At 34.9% G+C, this 17912-nt stretch overlaps 3 protein-coding genes across 4 annotated transcripts; 1 reads left to right on the top strand and 2 right to left on the bottom strand.

The window, feature by feature from the left end:
- Positions 1-250: 250 nt before the first annotated feature.
- LOC110791932 (uncharacterized) lies at positions 251-4392 on the top strand. 2 transcript variants are annotated; one of them, XM_021996703.2, is made up of 4 exons: positions 251-587; positions 1543-1901; positions 2468-3725; positions 3796-4392. In XM_021996703.2, exons 1-4 carry the CDS (start codon positions 377-379, stop codon positions 3894-3896), a joined length of 1929 nt encoding a protein of 642 aa, XP_021852395.1. In that variant the 5' UTR covers positions 251-376; the 3' UTR covers positions 3897-4392. The 2 variants fall into 2 exon arrangements, with proteins under 2 accessions (XP_021852395.1, XP_021852394.1); XM_021996702.2 differs by having other exon boundaries at positions 2468-4392.
- Positions 4393-6272: 1880 nt separating this feature from the next.
- Positions 6273-8441, bottom strand: LOC110791934 (cytokinin riboside 5'-monophosphate phosphoribohydrolase LOG1-like). The gene is made up of 7 exons (XM_021996705.2): positions 7600-8441; positions 7410-7507; positions 7253-7283; positions 7077-7176; positions 6911-6981; positions 6666-6809; positions 6273-6554 (listed from the first exon to the last, which is right to left on the bottom strand). Exons 1-7 carry the CDS (start codon positions 7723-7725, stop codon positions 6495-6497), a joined length of 630 nt encoding a protein of 209 aa, XP_021852397.1. The 5' UTR covers positions 7726-8441; the 3' UTR covers positions 6273-6494.
- A 2467-nt stretch (positions 8442-10908) lies between these two features.
- On the bottom strand, positions 10909-14256 carry LOC110791933 (polygalacturonase QRT2). The gene is made up of 9 exons (XM_021996704.2): positions 13770-14256; positions 13555-13683; positions 13281-13445; positions 13156-13176; positions 12798-13005; positions 12451-12532; positions 12149-12257; positions 11498-11614; positions 10909-11390 (listed from the first exon to the last, which is right to left on the bottom strand). The coding sequence occupies exons 1-9, from the start codon at positions 14151-14153 to the stop codon at positions 11169-11171; spliced, it is 1437 nt and encodes a 478-aa protein (XP_021852396.2). The 5' UTR covers positions 14154-14256; the 3' UTR covers positions 10909-11168.
- Positions 14257-17912: the final 3656 nt, after the last annotated feature.

Raw genomic sequence — 17912 nt, 5'->3', positions numbered from 1 at the left:
GTTTCGGGTTGACGCATGACGGTTTGTTATCGGGTATCGGGTCTTAATCGGTTTAATATTTTCGAGACGGTTCGGGTTTTGGTTGAATGTTATCGATTCGGTTAATTTTCGGGTTCCAATTAACGGGTTATTAACGGTTCGGGTTCCTAATGAATCGAATTAATCCAATGGGTTCAACGGTTCGGGTTGAGATTTGACAACCCAAGTATGGGTATTGAACAAAAAATTTATGTAAAGAGAATAAAATAGAAGAAACAGGAGGAGTAAGAACACTCGGTTGAATTGGCCTCATCATCCCTCTCTCCAAAAGCGCAGACATCTCTCTTTCTATGTGTGTAAAGTTTGAAGATTAGGGAGCACAACAATTGCAGAATCAATGGAAACTGAAAACCTAGGTACTTCTTCCACCATTAATTCTTCATCATGGCCGATCATTCGCGGCTCCCTTCACGATGCAATCACTTCCGAGTCCTCCATTTCCGCCCTAGATTCTGCTTCCGATTCTGATCCTACGGTTTCTGCGGCCCTCAAACCTCCTCTTATCCTGCGCCGTCCCGCACCGGATTCCGGCCCCTGCGAGATCACAAGTCAGTTTATTTATTTATTTTTAACTCCGAATTGTTGATTAATTATGCTATTTTATTGATTATACATGTCCTTCTCGGAAATTGTTTTGGTAATTTTGATTGTAAAATATGCGACTAGCTGTTAAGTAATGTGCTTCAGTGTTAATACAGAAGCTGTGGATGATTGGGGCTTTTGATGAGTTAAGTTTTTTAAAAATTAATACTTTGTAATTGGAATCTATCTTCCGTTACCAGTAGTTTTTTCAATAACTTCGATTGTTGTAATGCTTGGTTGTATTTTTTGGATTGTTCTATTGATTACAATCATCGCATTGGGATAAGGATCAGTTTCAGAATCATACTTTTCTTGGTTAAACTTAGGAGCTTCCTTAACTTAGGAGCCCCCATTGATGTTAAGCTTAGTTGCTTCAATCTCAATTTGATCAATTGAGCAATATCAACTTCAAAGAACCATTACATCGTCTTTAGTATTGGAATACTTTTTCCCCAGCCAAGTGGGTGGGATGCTATGAACTTATGAGTAGGAATTCATTTTTGGGGAAAAGAGGATCTATATCTCAAGAAACACACACAAAAAAAAAAACTCAATATATGAGTTGATGAATATCGACCACAACTCTTGCTGAGAATGAAGGGTAATGCGACCAGAGAAGGAATCACATTTGAGCATGCAACTTTTCTGGTCTCATCTTTGGGGCGAAGTAATCCAATTACTGCCCTAACATCTTGGTCAACTCCCTTTCAGAGTCTCAGGTCTTCCTATAACCTGTCTTTGGCCGAGCACTTTCAATTGATTACTTTGTTGGCGATTCTAAAGTGTGCACAACTAGAGATATTCACAATTATAACAGTGAAAATATCTTGCCAATTGATCCTTTTCTGTTACAGAATTTTAAATGTCACCTCTCCATCTCTTTTTATTCTTTCATTGGGCTAATGCTTTTTTTTTTTCCAGTTTCTTTCACACAGAAACATGAAGTCAAGCAGGTCTATGTTCGAAGCACTGCTAGAGTCTATGAAATTTATCATTCTGCTGATGATAAGGGTGACAATGAGTACCTATGTACAGTTCGTTGTGGTGTCGCTGCTAAAACTGAAGAGCTACTGCAAGAGACTGATGGTGAAGGATCTTTGTCTACAAGTTCTAGTAGCCCCAATAGAAGTTCTTGTGAAGGGCATTTTAGATCTGGTAGTGGAGGCAGCACCAACGAAGATGACTGGGTAGACGTGAAAGTGCAAAACCCCTCTATGCTTGATTCCAGAGATACATGTCTGTCAAAGAAAGATGAGAGCTGCATGGAACGAGGCAATCAGGTACTACTGTCGTCTGTCGACCTGTGTAACAGATCAGTCAAGTCGTGTTATGTTTGGTAATTGTTGGGTATGGTCATCTGCTTGACTGCACGTTTGATCATTGTGCTTTATCTGGAAAATACTTGTTTGTGATCCTTTTTTTTTATACTCCATTTAAGTCAATTCAGGTTGACTAACACAGGTCAGAAATGTAATTCCTTGTAAGAATGTGTGAAAGTTGAACTCTTAAATTGGTTTTGAAAATTGATTAGACTTTAGTTTGTTATTCCTATTTCTCACACTTTTCCCTACTTTGAGCCAACGTTAGTTATATCTATTTCTTATGTGCTTCTTAATTTACTAAATCACTAAAAGTACATTGACCCACTGAGTTGACCTAGAGCATGTTGCGTCTGACACATTTTTTGCAGTTCTTTTGGGTTTGTCGAGTTATAGTTGCAAGTGATTAAAATAGTAACTCATCTTTTGGATGGCTTTGGGATTGACTATCGGGTTGTGTCAATGTCAATTTATTGATGTGAATTTGAGCTTCAAAGACTAATTGTTCCTGTTGAATAACTTTTTAGGACTTCTTTGAGGCTACTGCAGAGATATCTGATGCTGATCCAGTTCTGTCTATCACTCTCCGCTTGCTGTCTATTCAGAGTGGAGATTACATTTACATAGATGAAGTTTATGTGTTTGCTGATCCCGTGGTATCAACTGATACTTCGACAAACGCACCAGAAACCTCGTCTGAAAGTGCTAAAATGTGCTTGCTCCTTCCGACACTTCTGAACCTGTCTAACTTTCGAAGGAATCAAATGCAAGATAAAAGTGATTCTGCTGGTGGAGAAAGGAAGCACCAAGATACTGGATTCAACTCAACTAGTGCGGCTGTGACATCTAGTACTTCTCAGTCAGAAAGTATCCAACACACCATGCTTAATAGTTCATCTGCTCATATTTCCCAACTGGAGTTTCCTATACAAAGGCTAGATTCTCAAAGTGAAAGGAACTTTTTTTCTAGTCGCGTAGAGAATACGTTGGTTGAACTTGTTTCTCGAGTTGCAAAAATTGAAGACTTCTGTTTGAGGTTTGAGGAAAAAATGGTAAAGCCAATTAGCAACATGGAAGCAAGGCTTGAAAGGGTAGAACAGCAATTGGAGTTGTTTGCCAAGACTACAGTTTCATTGACAGCTTGCAACAGAATTTCTGCTCCGGAGTTCTCTTGCACTGAATCTCAATCCAATTCCATCTTCAATGGATGTAATGAATCTCCTGGTACTATAAATTCTGAGTCAATTAAGAAGGATGAAAGTCGTCCTCAAGACATGTTGATCCCACCATCCGGTGCAAATTCATCTCTCTCTATTGATCCCAATAATGTATCTTCACCCACCACTAATGCTGCTCGGTTAGTTCCCAGTCTGGTTGTCACTGCACCGGACTTTTCGTATGTCGATGATGAGGGAGAAAATGACCCCTTTGAAGCTGTAAAGAACTCCCCAAAAGGCCATCCAAAGAAACCATTGTCAATTAATGATGCTCTAGCTTCTGCACTTGCTGGTTTCATATCTTCGGCTTCCACTGATACACATGTGGTTGAAGAAACTGCTGATATCTCTAGTAAAGAAGATAATGGGAGCCCTTGTTCATCAGAGTTAATTCTATTTGATAAGCACATACTCTCTTCTGTCAATATTGATGAAAATAATGTTTCCAGCAAGGAGGCCAAGGACGAGATTGTAATAACAGAACAAGGTGCTGGCTTTGAGGAAACAACTGAACCTGTTGATGAACATAGCCATATATTTGAGGAAGGGGAGAGTGAGAAGTCCCTCGGTAATTCTGTTTTTAATGTAGTTAGTCTTGACCAAGTTAAAGCAGAGATTAACGGTTTGAGCTTAGACAGATCTGGAGAAGCTGATGATGACTCGAGTCAAACATTTGTTTTTGGTTCCGCTGAATCCCCTTCTGACAATACCTCCGTCACTGCTGTTGGAGTACCTGTAGCCAACATTGACTCCTGTTCTGGTGAAGGGACTGCAAAAGAGTGTCCTGGTATACTGCTCAACATTTTGAACTTACAAAGCCCTGCTATTTTGGATTTTGGAACTCCAATACTGGACGTAAAATTCTTGTTGCAAGATAAGTTTTCTGCTAAGTCTTCTCTTGATGCCCTTCTGGTTGATGTTCCTGATTTATGCAGCGAAGTTCCTTGTGTTGATGAAGAGAGTGCTACTTCATTCAGCGAGCAACATGATTTAGTTATGATTGATAACACAGACTCTACAATTTCGGAAACTCCTAACAGCCAGTTGTGGTGTTTAGATAGTTATGACTCTTGCTGCATGCCTTCAAATAGAGAGGAAGAACTGCAGGAATATAGTACCCTGGATATGGGTGCAAGTCTTATATGATGTTAATGTATCATGGAGCACATGTTTTGATCTGTAAATAGATTTTTAGCTTTAAAATGTACAAGTATTAAATTAAATGACCTTTACCATCTGCTCTGGCTTGCATTTTATTTACCTCAGTGTCATGTGTTGTGCATTGAGATTCTACGGTCACCCTTTCTCAGAATCTACAGTGAAAATCAATTTGGAACACTGAATTCTTTTTTCTGAGATTCAGCTGTGAGGGTAATGATGGCGCAAACGGATCACTTAAGGAGCATTTTTCTCTGATTGATATTACTCCGATTTCTAAGACCTTGAGTTTTCCTACTTATCCATCCGAGAGGATACCTTGCCAACACAACCTTGCAACTGCCCACTGGTAGCTTATTTGATAAGTTCTTTCAGAACCCTGTCACATTTAAATTTGGCAGTTTGCAAATTTTATCTGTATGATTTTTTTTTCTTTCTGCGGTGATCATGGTCTTTGGGTAATGGTTGATAAAATTCTGGCAAATTCTGTTCTGAAGGTGGGTATTTCGTGGTATGGAGTATAAAGTTGGATTAACACTATTATTTTTGAGAATGTATAATCCTGTTGTTTGTGAGAGGAGAAACCGAGTTGCCAGCGAGTATATGCAGGTAACTTCTACCTGTGCATTAGCTCTAATCTTCAAGTTAGTAGGCATCTTTAACTTATTCGTGGATTTTGTGCAACAGACTATGCTCTCAAGTAAGAGGCATCATATATCTTCCAGCACAGAAGTTGGTAGTATTGGACAAGCAAATTCATACTCTTGAGTCTGGATCTTCATGCAACCTATGGTTTCATGGCTCTAAACAGTGGGTGGGAGTTTCAAATATGCTGCTACATTCACTGTAAGTCTACTTTATTTCTGGTATTTATATTGATTGATGTAAATATTGTAATTATATGATGGAAATTTAGTGTACTCTTCCCCTTGATTGAACACCACTAGGTCAGTATCATGTTTGTTTTACATTGAATGGGGATTGAGTGGGTTATATCAAGCGTCGTCTCTCTTTGGGCGAGGATCTTTGTCTAGGTGTATTTAGTTTAGAATTCTTTTTCCCTATTACTGACATGGAAAATCTTAAATATGAAAGAAACATTTTTTGTTTTTGTTTTAGTTTTTGGTCTATGTATTCATACTTGTTTTGGGAATTAGTTACTCTACTTGCAGGAGGTGAAAGGTTTTTGTTTTGGAGAGCATTATTAAGGTTTTGTACGTGGATTCCTATGTTGAGTTCAGAGTTCAGACAGTTTGTATCTTACTTAAAGATGTCAAATTATTTTTAGTGCCTTACTCGACAACTAACTACAAACTTGTGAAAGAGCTGAGTTTGCTATATATCTGGCTTATATGGAAGCACAGTTCTAGATTCTGCAACAGGCTTCAAAAAGAGTTTCTGTGTCTTAGCCAATGACCAAGCCTGTATTAAGAGGGGACACATGTAGGAGTTCACGGCTTATCTTAAGCGTCTAAGATTCTAATGACTATAATCCCAAAATGTCAAAATGATAAACGATACATTAGAGAGCATTGTAAGTTCTGATACTTAGATACCTTTGCAGTCACTTACAGAGATGCTGATGGATACAAAAACCAAAAATTTTAATGTGTAGTGTGAATTCATGTTTTTATGTTTTCTGGAAGTGTCCGCCTTAAAGAGGGATACAAAAACCACAAGCTTTTACGCTGTCGTATCATTCCCTAACAAACAAGCGCGAATTAATGATTGCAGCATTAATAATGTTGTGCAGGATAACCATGCGTGAAGTACTTGCCCTAGAAATTGACCTGATTAAACCATTAGAGAATGTGCTAAGAAAAAAAATGGGATACAATCATTTTCACCTTTACCCCATTACACTCTTGTAAGGAGAGGATAATAACTGTTTACCTGATTTAGCCCTTCCGCTTGTCCATCCTTTTTCCCTGACATGTGTACGCATTATAGATTCATATACAGAGGCTAAGGAAGGTCTCCCTTTACATTGATCATTGATGTGATTGAGAGGCCCAAAAAGACAACGAGGAAATGTGCAAATGGATGTACAAGCTAGGTCATATTTCTTCTACTTCATGACAGAAATTTTACGTTTTTGTTACCGGCTTCTATGATTTGCTATTGAACTCTAACAAATTGAAGTTTGCACATGAGAGTATGAGAGTATACAACAGATGAATTAGGAAGAGTTGGTTCTTTCATGTTTGGGTGCAACTGTATCATGTGCTGGTGCATAGTCCTGCAAATTACACCAGTATGAACACAAATCATCCCTGTGCTTTTCAAGCATTCTGCTAGTTCAAATAATTTAGTCTTTTTGAAATCTGTTTTTCGATGAAAGAAAACATACCTCCATCTTCCTCAGCAGCTCTTCTGCTGAATCTGCTATAATCACTATGTCTCTTGCTGCCTTTGCTATGAAACCCTCCTCAACCCCTTTATCAAATAACGTAAGCAAGCTGTTGAAGTACCCACCAACATTCATCAAGCCAACCTTTTTTTTGCGGTGGGAAAATATTGTGTCAGAACAACAGTGTAGGGAAATGTTAAACAAAAAGAGGGAGGTTATATAAGAGAAACAAGACATATTCTTACAGGTTTTTCATGAATTCCCAACTGGGACCAAGTTATCATTTCTAACAGTTCTTCCATGGTTCCATAACCACCTGAAAAATAAAATCCTGAATCCTTTCTGTACAAAGAATGATAAGAAAGTGAACTGTGAATGGTCGTTTATCAGTATGTTGGACCAATTTCCTACCAGGAAGAGCAATAAAAGCATCAGCATGCTTTTCCATTTCTGATTTCCTCTGATGCATGTCTGCAACTATCTTCACTTCCCCGTGTGTTTCTCCTACTATCTAGATTGACTTGTTATTAGTAAAAGAACATATGAAAATATTACATTAGATGTTTTGAAGATATATGATGTGCTACCTCAATTGGCAGGAGCGGTCTAGGGATTATGCTGTAAACCGTAAACATGAATACATTAGCTAGTCAGATAGGGAGACATTTTTAAGGTAAATGTCACTCTTTTTCTTTCGTTTAACTTCATGTTTACCAGGCAAAAGTGAATAATGAGAAGGCATACCCGAGAACATGGCATCCACCTTGAAATACAGTCTTAGATATGGTTCCCATAAGGCCTATACTTCCTCCTCCATAAACCAAATCGATTTTTCTTTCCACCTGCAGAAAAGAAGCACATCATTGTGCATTCAAAATTTTCACAAATAAAATGAAAAGAAACCTAGTTAAAACATTTACAGACGAGGCATTACCAGTTGTTTACCAAGTTCAAGAGCTGCTTCATCAAACAAGGGTCTGTTTCCAGCTCTGCTACCGCAGAAAACACAAATTCTCCTAAACCTCCTGTTATTATTTCTCCTTGATGGAATCACTTCCATTTTCTAAGTTGATAGGATTGGAGAGATAGGAACGAAATCAATGCTCTAAAACAGAATGAGGTTTGTATATTACAATGAGAGACTAGAAATGTGGAAGAAACATCTGTTACTTTTGATCTTTGCTTTATCCTTCTCCCTCCCTCTATGAAGCGCCTTTTGAATGCTTGGACTAGTAGTAAATACCAACAGTAGGCTACTGAAGTTTTCCCTATCTTTTTGTGGTCTCCCTTGATGCAAAAATAAACCAAGATGTTACCTGGTAAAGTAGTTTGCTACTTATAGAGTTGGTAACCATGCAAAAGAGCGAGACATCACTAATATTTACGTTGGGATATTGACTATTGAAACAATCCTGCAGGTGGACCATACTTAGGAAACAAAGAAACTAGAAAGGTACACGCAAGCTGGCCTTCCCTCCCTCTTGGGGAAACTATTTACGGTATTCATCATTTTGTTAACTTCTGAGGAAGATCCACTTCAATTGGTTTTCCTTCTGTTTGGTCAATGATGTCTTTAGCTACATTATTGTAACAACCTACTAGTCCAGTAGTACACACACACACGCAGTCACACACTCTATTGAGTGCCTATTGTTGAGGGCCCTTGAGGCACTCCTTAATACTTTGAGCAAGAATTTTTTTTTTTTTTTTTTTTTAATACAATTTTGTATTAGAAAAAGACTAATGCAAAATTTAATCTTACCACTGTTTTCCCATTTCCATGTAATTTCGAAAGAAGAGTATTTACGTTGCAACTTTAAAATTTTAAAGCCTTTCTATCATAAGATTGAGTAATACTCTGTAGTAAATAATTCGTAGTAAATGGAATTATTTGTGATGATGAACATATAATTATTTCTTTTTAACATGTTTACATGTCAACTAGTTTTCCTTAAAGCTAAGCAAACTGCAATATATCTGGCCCTCACAATGCTGAAAATACCAAGCATGATTATTGTACATTCTAGAATTATGTCGTTTTCACTTTTCAGAATCTAGCATAGATAAGCATCAGCATTCCTGATAAAAGAAATGGAGTGGTGGATGACAAACATTGCAACTTTTTTCACAAGGTAGTGTACGATGAGGTCTAACTAGGACTTTACGTTTTTTTGGAAGAGAAATGAAACAATAATTCTTCATACTAGAAAATCTAGAGTTGTAGATGGTTGATTTACATGATAAGATTCCATGTAGAAGTAAATTTAGGATAGCCATTAAAAATGAACAATATATATGGTTGAGAACCTTTGCTGATAACTTTAAAATTGTATATGATTCTCATTGTACTTGAGCTTTAGAAAGAAGACCGTTGAGGCGTTGAACCTTAGAAGAAGACCATTGAGGTGTTGAACCTGTGGTTTATGACTAGTATCCTGATTCCTGAACCAGTGGTTGTGAAACATCTAAATTATAATATAACCGGCCTGTAGGTGATGAATATAATATCTTAGAAGTTATGGAGCCAAAGTAAGTCATGGCTTGTTCGTGGTCCTAGCAAGAGCCTAGAGGCCTTAGCAAGTAGAAAGGTTTTAAAGGAACCTCCTTGCCTTGTTCCTTTATTCATTAGATATGCCAATTGTTAACATAAGCTTGTTGTTTGCTGCGGGTTCTTTGTTGATCGAATTTACGTAAAATTGAATATTGGCTTTATTTACGGTGTTACAGAGTGGCAACTACAGGGTTGAAGACAAATGAGAATTTGATACAAATATAATAATGAATTGTTGTGACCACTTCTGATGGCTGGTTGCAATTTAGGTAAACTTTGGATTGAGTTTGCTTGGTTAATGTTGATGCTGTTGGAAATTGCCAGGGTGTTGTTAACTTTTGTTATATGATGGCAATGCATATGATTAGGACCGATTACAGTGAGAATCATTTTGGAAAGGGGCCCCGTCCTATAGCTAAGAGGTTGATTAAAATTTGAAGGCTTCAATTGTAGACAGCGGGGATGAAAGGCACTCAAATTCTTGTCTCCTGTTTTGGTTGGGTTAGCTGTGTTTTTCTCAACTTTTAAGCCCACTAATATATACATTCAGGTATCTTAGGAATGAGATTATAGTTTCTTGATATCCATTCAGACATCACTAAACCCATTATGAGGGAGACATATGAAGCTTTATCCTTACGATAGGAAATGAAGTGTAATCCTGTTTCCCATTGACATATATATGAAGATATCAGAAAGAGGAGTAATAAACCTGGTTATTTCCATCTTCAACAATCAACAGTATATCAAGTATGCTCTGTCCAGAGTTACCCTCCTTGTCTAGGTCCCATTCCAGCTTCTCAGCAAAAACTTTTCCTCGTAGGGTCATCGTTTTTTTTTTTGTTGTTGATGTTTTAACATTATCTTTGTTATGCTGGGTTGTATTAGTTGTCTCCTCTGTCTCTTTCCATATGACGTGTTCGAGTAGGCAAATATCTTCCCAACGATGAGGACATAGGCTATAGACCTGATCCAAGCTCGGGTTCAGAAATGAATGATTCACTTTCTCCATAGCATCGAGTGATCTTGATGTATTTTTGTTTAGGCCTCCGCATATTTACAAGATGAGAAAGGTTCATTGAATGGTATATGATCTTGAGTATGTATGAATGTATGATAAATTAGATTGGGTTTGTGGAATAGTTTCCTACTCATTTATCTTTGTGTTATTGCAACATCAGACCATAGATGATACATTACCAGCTCTCAACTCTCAACTCTCAACTCTCAACTCTTGTACATACTAACATATTTATGATAACCTGGCAGTTATGCATGGTTTTCCAGCATGTAGGGAGAAGTAAAATGAATCAGGCATGTGCCAATAATTAGCCTAAGCCAATGTATACTAAACTATTACTAGTTATTACAAAATTGTAGCCCTCTTTTTTCTATTAATAAATAATACCCAGTTTACCCTTGTTTTGTTATCAAAAATTATTAGGGCTTTACCTGGCCCAACTCAGGTTTGGGCCAACACTCTCCAGTCTTCAATGAGGAGGCTCGACCCATGAGCAGATGACCCATGCTTGCGTCATGTCTTTTTATATATATGGAAACCGCTTAGTCCGTTAGTTTTCATTTACGCTTAAACTTATGGTGAACTGTCAGTAAAAGCATCAACTTTACACTCAGAAAACAAATCACGTAATAATGTAATATCATCAACTTGTAACTAATCTTGTAGCCATCTCTAGCAAATGACGATATACAGTACATTCTACATAGCTAATTCAGTACCAAGTACATTATTTTTTTTGGTACTTTGAATTTTATTTTACTTCCTAATTCTAAAAAGCGGAACTATGAAAAGGTGGCTAATGCTGAATTAATTATGAACAAATATCTTAAAAAGATATGTACAAAATCTATATATAATACGAAGTACGTAGTAAGAACAACTATACTATACGGAGTACTTACGTATGGAATTTGTAAGAAATCTAAGTTAGTTAAGAGCATTTGGGTGAAACCTTTCCTCTGTGAAATAATTCAACATTTTTACATTCAGCCTTAGCTGCCTTCTTTCCATTTTTAATAACCAGATTTATATTCTGCAACGTAATTCCTCGGCATTCATGGCTTTTGCTGCAGTTAATTTTAATGGCCGATTCTGTAAAACTTGTTCCCTTGATGTTTTTGTACATCACATTGTGTATATATACTGCTGATTTCTGCATTCCGGGCCACAAAAAACCATACAAAAGTTATAAGAGTTCATTACTATGAATGTTTATAAGCAGGTAATTTCTCCTCCTAAAGTTATAACGTATTCTATTACCATTTCGTGACAAGGCGTTTTTTGGTCGCAATAGTTCTGGTCAATGATGATAGGGTTGCTAACATTTTGCATTTCAATGTTTTGAAACACAAAATTCTTTGCATATCCTTGCCCTCCCTGCAATATAAGCCACAAAATTAATCTGTCAGTTTGATATTTGACCTAACATATGTGTCCAAATTCTAAAACGTGGCAATTTTAAACAAAAGTTCTTAATTAACCAGATGTACAAAGTTACCTTAAAATGTTTAAAAATTATCCAAATGTAATGTAATGTAATGCAAAAGTATCGTTTATTTTTTAGTGACAATTTTTTCTTCAATAAAAATCACGCATTTAAAGTCACTCGTAATGTATAAAGGTAATTATATAAACTTTTAAAAAGCTAGTTTACCCATCAAAAATTACTTCATAATATAAAATATTAAACACAACATATAATTAAAAGTTACCAAAACTGATTAAAAGTTACCCGATATACGATAAAGTTATTGAACATCGGGTGCACACAAAACGTTAAATTTTCAAAGTCAAGTCAACATGAAAACTGAAAAAATGCATTATAAAATGGTGGAGAACCTAACAACAAATGGAAGAATAACAAACTCTTACCCACAAATCTTTGTAAGAAAAATTGATACAAAACCGTACCTGCCAAGTCTTAATTCTGACCCCATTAAGGGTTCCAAATAGTCTTGCCTTATTTACCAACACATTAGAAACTTGTGCCTTTGAATTTCCTTTGCCTAGGCTTCCAATACTGCAACAATCGAATTGTTGGACGAAAATTAAATAAAAAATTAAAACTTAAATTTATAATACTAAGTAAGATGTAATTAAGTAGAAAACAAGTAGTGAAGAAAAATAAATGGGTCAAAGATATCGGAAATGAAAGAAAGTAAAAATTAGATATGATTTTGGATGAAATTAGATATAGAGTTGAGAATAATGACCTGATTCCATGGCCTGGTCCACAAGTTATATCTGATACTTGAACATTCTTTGATCCACTTACTATTGATATACAATCATCACCTAACACAACATCAATAAAATCAATAAAGCTTGATTTGGCCGTTTCTTAAATCTTAATATATGCAAGAGTTAACTTCTAAACTAAAATCATCTAATACTGTTTCTATATACATTATACAACATGCATGGTGTCATGCAATTAACTTTTTGATCATTTGACCCCATTTGACTTCTAAACTAATTAACCCATCTATATAATATATTCTCACGTTAGGTTAGATTAGAAATACGTACTAATTAAAGTATATGTTGAGTAAGGTTTTACCTGTTCCAATACGAGATCGTGTAATTTGAATGTTTTTGGTCTCAGTAACATGAATTCCATCAGTGTTGGGGCTATTTCCTGGTGCTTTAATGAGTATATTTGAAGCTCTTACAGCATCACATTTCTCAAATATCATATGCATTTGTTGTGCATTGATTATCTTTAATCCATCCACTATCAAGTTCTTGCATCCAACAAAGGTTACAGCCTTATCGACAACAAATTTAGCCCAAAATAATCAGTTTCCTTTTAAATCAGCTTATGCATGCATGCTACAAACATATATATTATGATTATAATTTCATCAAGAAAATAACTTGTAAGGCATATAAAAAAATAAAAATAAAATCTTACGTACCGTTGGCGCATGTTGACAGGGCTGCAAAGTTGAAGAACAAAACCACCATGAAAGAAAATGAGATAAGATTACATTTAGAAGATTATTAAGCCATGCGCTAATTACAAGACTGATTATAATATTACCTTGGTTGGGTTGATCTTACAAGAATTCTGCCACCATATATGTCCCCTGCCATCAATGGTGCCTCTGCCTTGAACCTTGAAGTTGCTTAAATTCTCAAATACTATCCATAATCGTCGATCTCTGTAATCTGCTATATTAGTAGACGCCTCAATTCTTCCTCTGATCTACATAACATAACCCAATTCAAACATTACATACATATAGTGATATAGAGATGAAATGTTCATTTGAATTGAATTTGTTAGATAGGATTTTAATAAGGAAAAAGTGTACCTTAATTGCGAAGGAAGAGTGACAGGGTCCAGAGAATTTGATTGGCCTGAGCCTATACTTCTTATTCTTGGGCACTAACAATATTGCACCCTTGGTAGAACATGCCTTCTTCCAAGCTCTCTTAAAACCCTTTTCCCATGTAAATATGAAAATTATTCTCAAATTAAAGAACAATTAGCTACTGATCAACTTCAATAATATATAAACAAAAATACCTTGGTATGATCTCTCCTTCTTCCAGACTTGATAAAGTTTTCTACATTGATAATTCTGGTAGGTGAAGATGAAGGGGCAACGGCTCTAGACCGACCTCCATGTGAATATGAATGTGAGTGTGAATGTGAATGTGAATGTGAATGTGAATGTGAATGTGAATGCTTAAGGCGATCAAGGATTAGCCTGTCATAGTTGATGAGATTTTGCGAGTCTTTGAGCTCATTACCATCATCACTAATGTTGTAATTAGTAGAATAATTAGTAATGTAATTCTTCAAATCGTGTTCCGGGAAGGGGTAGCTAGAAAGACAAACTGGAACAAAGGAACAAATTAGAATAATAATGGTAACACCAAGTATGACAAAATGGGACTTTACACACATTTTTGTTAATTTATTAATTAATTTGTGTGTTTTTAATTAGTGCAAAGTAAATAGTAAAATGATGAAATTGGGAATAGATAAAGAAATGTATTTATAATAAGGGGTGGGGGGGGGGGGGGGGGGGGGGGGGATGAGGTTGCTTGTTTAGAAGAGAAAGAGTGGGTTTTGTTTGTGTCAAAAAAAGAAGAGAATGAAACGGAAGACTAACTTAGGTTTTGATGGGTAAGCCGACTTTTACCTTTATCTCCTCTTAATAATGTCATTATTCCATTAACCTTTTCTCTAATTTACATATTGCTTGTTTACCAACAAGCCTTTCACTTATGTCATGCATTCCAATTCCTATCTAATAACGTACCCACTAACATCGATCTCCAATTCTTATGGAAATCGACCGATTTTTCAACTCCATTCAATTCCATACCAATTTCATTTCTTCTCGATGTTATGCATTCCAATTCCTATCTAATATGTTACCAACAAGCCTTCCCTTTATGTCTGTATTCCACAATGATGTATTGGCCTAGTGGTTAACACCGATGGCTTATGTATGATATGTCTCAGATTCAAATATCCCGCTCCTATTTATAATTTATATTGCCCTTATGGCTTATTCGCACAAAAAAATAAGAAAACTTATGTCGTGCATTCCAGTTCTAATTCCCACTACCCAAACCCCAGCGGTACAGTTTATAATCCAATGCAAAAATTCATATCAAAATCCTCAAAATGGATACCCAATTACTGAAACCTTCATTCAAAATCCTCAAAAAATGGCCATTTGGTAAATAGTACTACCTCCGTTTCATAAAGTTTTTTACGCTTTGGAAAATGTGTCCAAAGTATTAAAAACTTTGACCGTAATTCTCACCATTATATACATCAAAACGTTATATGTAAGATCTTGTTAGATTGGTCTTGGGATATATTTTCAAAATATCAAATTTTGATTATTTTTTCACATACGAAATTGGGTATATTAGTAGTTAAATATTACATTGGAGTCCGTGCAAATAGTAACTGTAAAGATCTTTTTAAAACGGAGGTAATAACAAAATTCACATTTGTAAACCTAAAAATCTAAATACATGATCATAATTAGGGAAAAGAAAACAAATTGATATAAAAAATAAAGGTAAAGAAAGGTAAAGCTAGGGGAAAGGGAATGATATAAAAAAGGGATCATCTTTCACCTTCATTTATTTTTAATTCATTTCAACAGGTTACCATTGTGACGCGTACTGTATTACGCCTATGTGGAATTAGTGTTTCTATTTTTTTTTAGATCCGTTTTAGGTAAATATATGTGTTAAATTTATAATAATATCTTTGTGGCTCATTCACAAACATAAATGAATTATACTCGTAGTTGCCAATAAGTCAATAGCAATGCTGCAACTATTCTATTATCCATTTATCCTAGATTAACTTCTTTAGAGGAATTACCAGTATGATTCTTTCTTTGAATATTACTAGTTTGTTGTAATAAACTAATAACATTATGTATATTCTGCAAGTCTGCCAATACTTCTCAATCGGAAATTAGAAAAAACAAGAGATCAGTTTCAAGGTCACAAAAATCTTCGGGTTTACCTTATTTTGAAATGTGGACCAAAAACGTTAGCGTCAAATCTAGGCAAATTTATAAACTTAAAACCCTTAAAGTTTTACAATGTCTATAACAATAACCAACAACGAGCGAGTACAACTTATTTTAAGGCCGTCTCAAATCAAAACTTATTAAATTGTATTACCTTAATTTTACAAAGATCTTTGCTGTTACTATTTGTATAAATATTAAGACAAAAGTAAAAAAGTTAGTCAAATATAATAAAATATGGATAAAGTAAGATAAATGAGTAAATTGTGGGTGGGTGTAAGAATAAATTGAAAAAAGTAAGAGAAACTGAGTGGAAAATTGCAAATATTTTGAGATTAGAAGAGTAAGAAAGTAAAATTTCATATCCAAAAATAGAATAAAGTAAAGTGTAAAAAACATTATGAAACGGAGGTAGTACGTGAATAAAAAAAAAATAGTAGTCGTAAAAGTATAGGCATATAGGAGTAATATAAGAAGGAGAACATACGATAAGATGACACAGAGAAGCAAAACGTGAAGGATGGAAGTGGGTAGATTAAAGTTAGGGAGGGGATCATGAAATTAGTAGGTAAAAATATTAGGAGTTCCGGACAAGCTAGAAAAGATGTGGGTAAAAACGCAATAATCCGATCCTTATGTAATTACTAATTAGACAGTGTCAATGTCATTTGCGTGGTCCTGGAAGCTATATGAAGTATAACTCACCACGAATGCAATTAGTTATAGCGTCATCAATGGCCAAACCCCATAGACTTTTCTGCAATTACCCATTATGCCATCTTTTTTACAATTCGGGTAACTTTATGTAGTTTGTGCATCACTTTTAGCTACATACAACCCCTATTCAACAATCTTCATTATGCCGTCTTTTTTATACTTCGAGTTATCTTATGTAGTGTGTCACCTTTAGCTACACACAACCCTTAATCAACAATCACCCATTTATTCATCACAAATTCTTATTTACAATGGGTATACAATAAATATTGTACACCGGAGTAAAAGTTAACTCAAAATGCTTAAAAGTTAAGCATATATATGTAAAAGTTATCTATTTTTTAGGATAAATTTTTTCATTTTAGTAAAACTTATTTCTTCAAACTAACTAATAATGTATAAAATTAATCATTTAACCCTTTAAAATATTTATCTATTAATTTTTTTTTACTAATATAAAAGTTGATCAAAACTAGGTTAAAGTTACAAAAAAAAGGGTTAAAGTTATCTTGGTGTACAATAAATTTATTGTACACCTTGTGCGCACAAGACCTTTTGTTTATTCATTCCATTGTTAACGGTTATCCAGGCCACATGTAGTTCTTATCCCTTATATACGTTTTTATAATTAGTATTATGTATTAATTTCGAAATGTAAGATAAATTCTCAAGTAAATTTGTTGACACTTGGCTTGAGCAAACGTCCTTTTAGCTTTTCCCTACTTTGCCCTTTATATTATACATCTAACGGTCGAATTGGTTAACCAAAATCCCAATGACATGGTTGAATAAATTTAGAACATGAGCTTGAAAATTTAAAACATGATTGAATTAATTTTAGAACATGGTTGAATAAATTTAGAACATGGTTGAATAAATTTAGAACATGAGCTTGAAATTTAGAATATGGTTGAATAAATTTAGAACATGGTTGAATAAATTTAGAACATGGTTGAACAAATTTAGAACATGGTTGAACAAATTTCGAACATGGTTGAATAAATTTTGAACATGGTTGAACAAATTTAGAACATGGAGAGTGTAAAAGTGTTCTTACATAAGGAGGTGTTCTTACCGGATCCCTCCCCTATATATATATATGTTAAGGAAATGATAAATAATGAGATAAAATTGAGTATAATAGGAGTCAAATACTGGTAAAAGACAATAAGAGATAAATTTTGCTAGGAGTCTAAATAATAAATAAATACTTAGTAAAAGATAATAATAGATAAATTTTATTAGGTACTTAGTAAAAGATAATAATAATATGTTCTATATAATAGTACATCTACATTACACACACAAAAAAAATCTCATTAATGAAGGGCTATTTATGCCGAGCTCAAATCCCGTGTTTTAATTGAAATATTTTACGATTTTTTAGGGTATCTAAATACCGACATGATCGATATATGTGATGAGGTAGTCAATTATGACGA

The sequence above is a fragment of the Spinacia oleracea genome, chromosome 1 (assembly GCF_020520425.1).
Source record: "Spinacia oleracea cultivar Varoflay chromosome 1, BTI_SOV_V1, whole genome shotgun sequence".
NCBI lineage: Eukaryota > Viridiplantae > Streptophyta > Magnoliopsida > Caryophyllales > Amaranthaceae > Spinacia > Spinacia oleracea.
The sequence above is the reverse complement of the archived record's forward strand: the minus strand, read 5'-3'. Positions and strand labels throughout refer to the sequence as shown.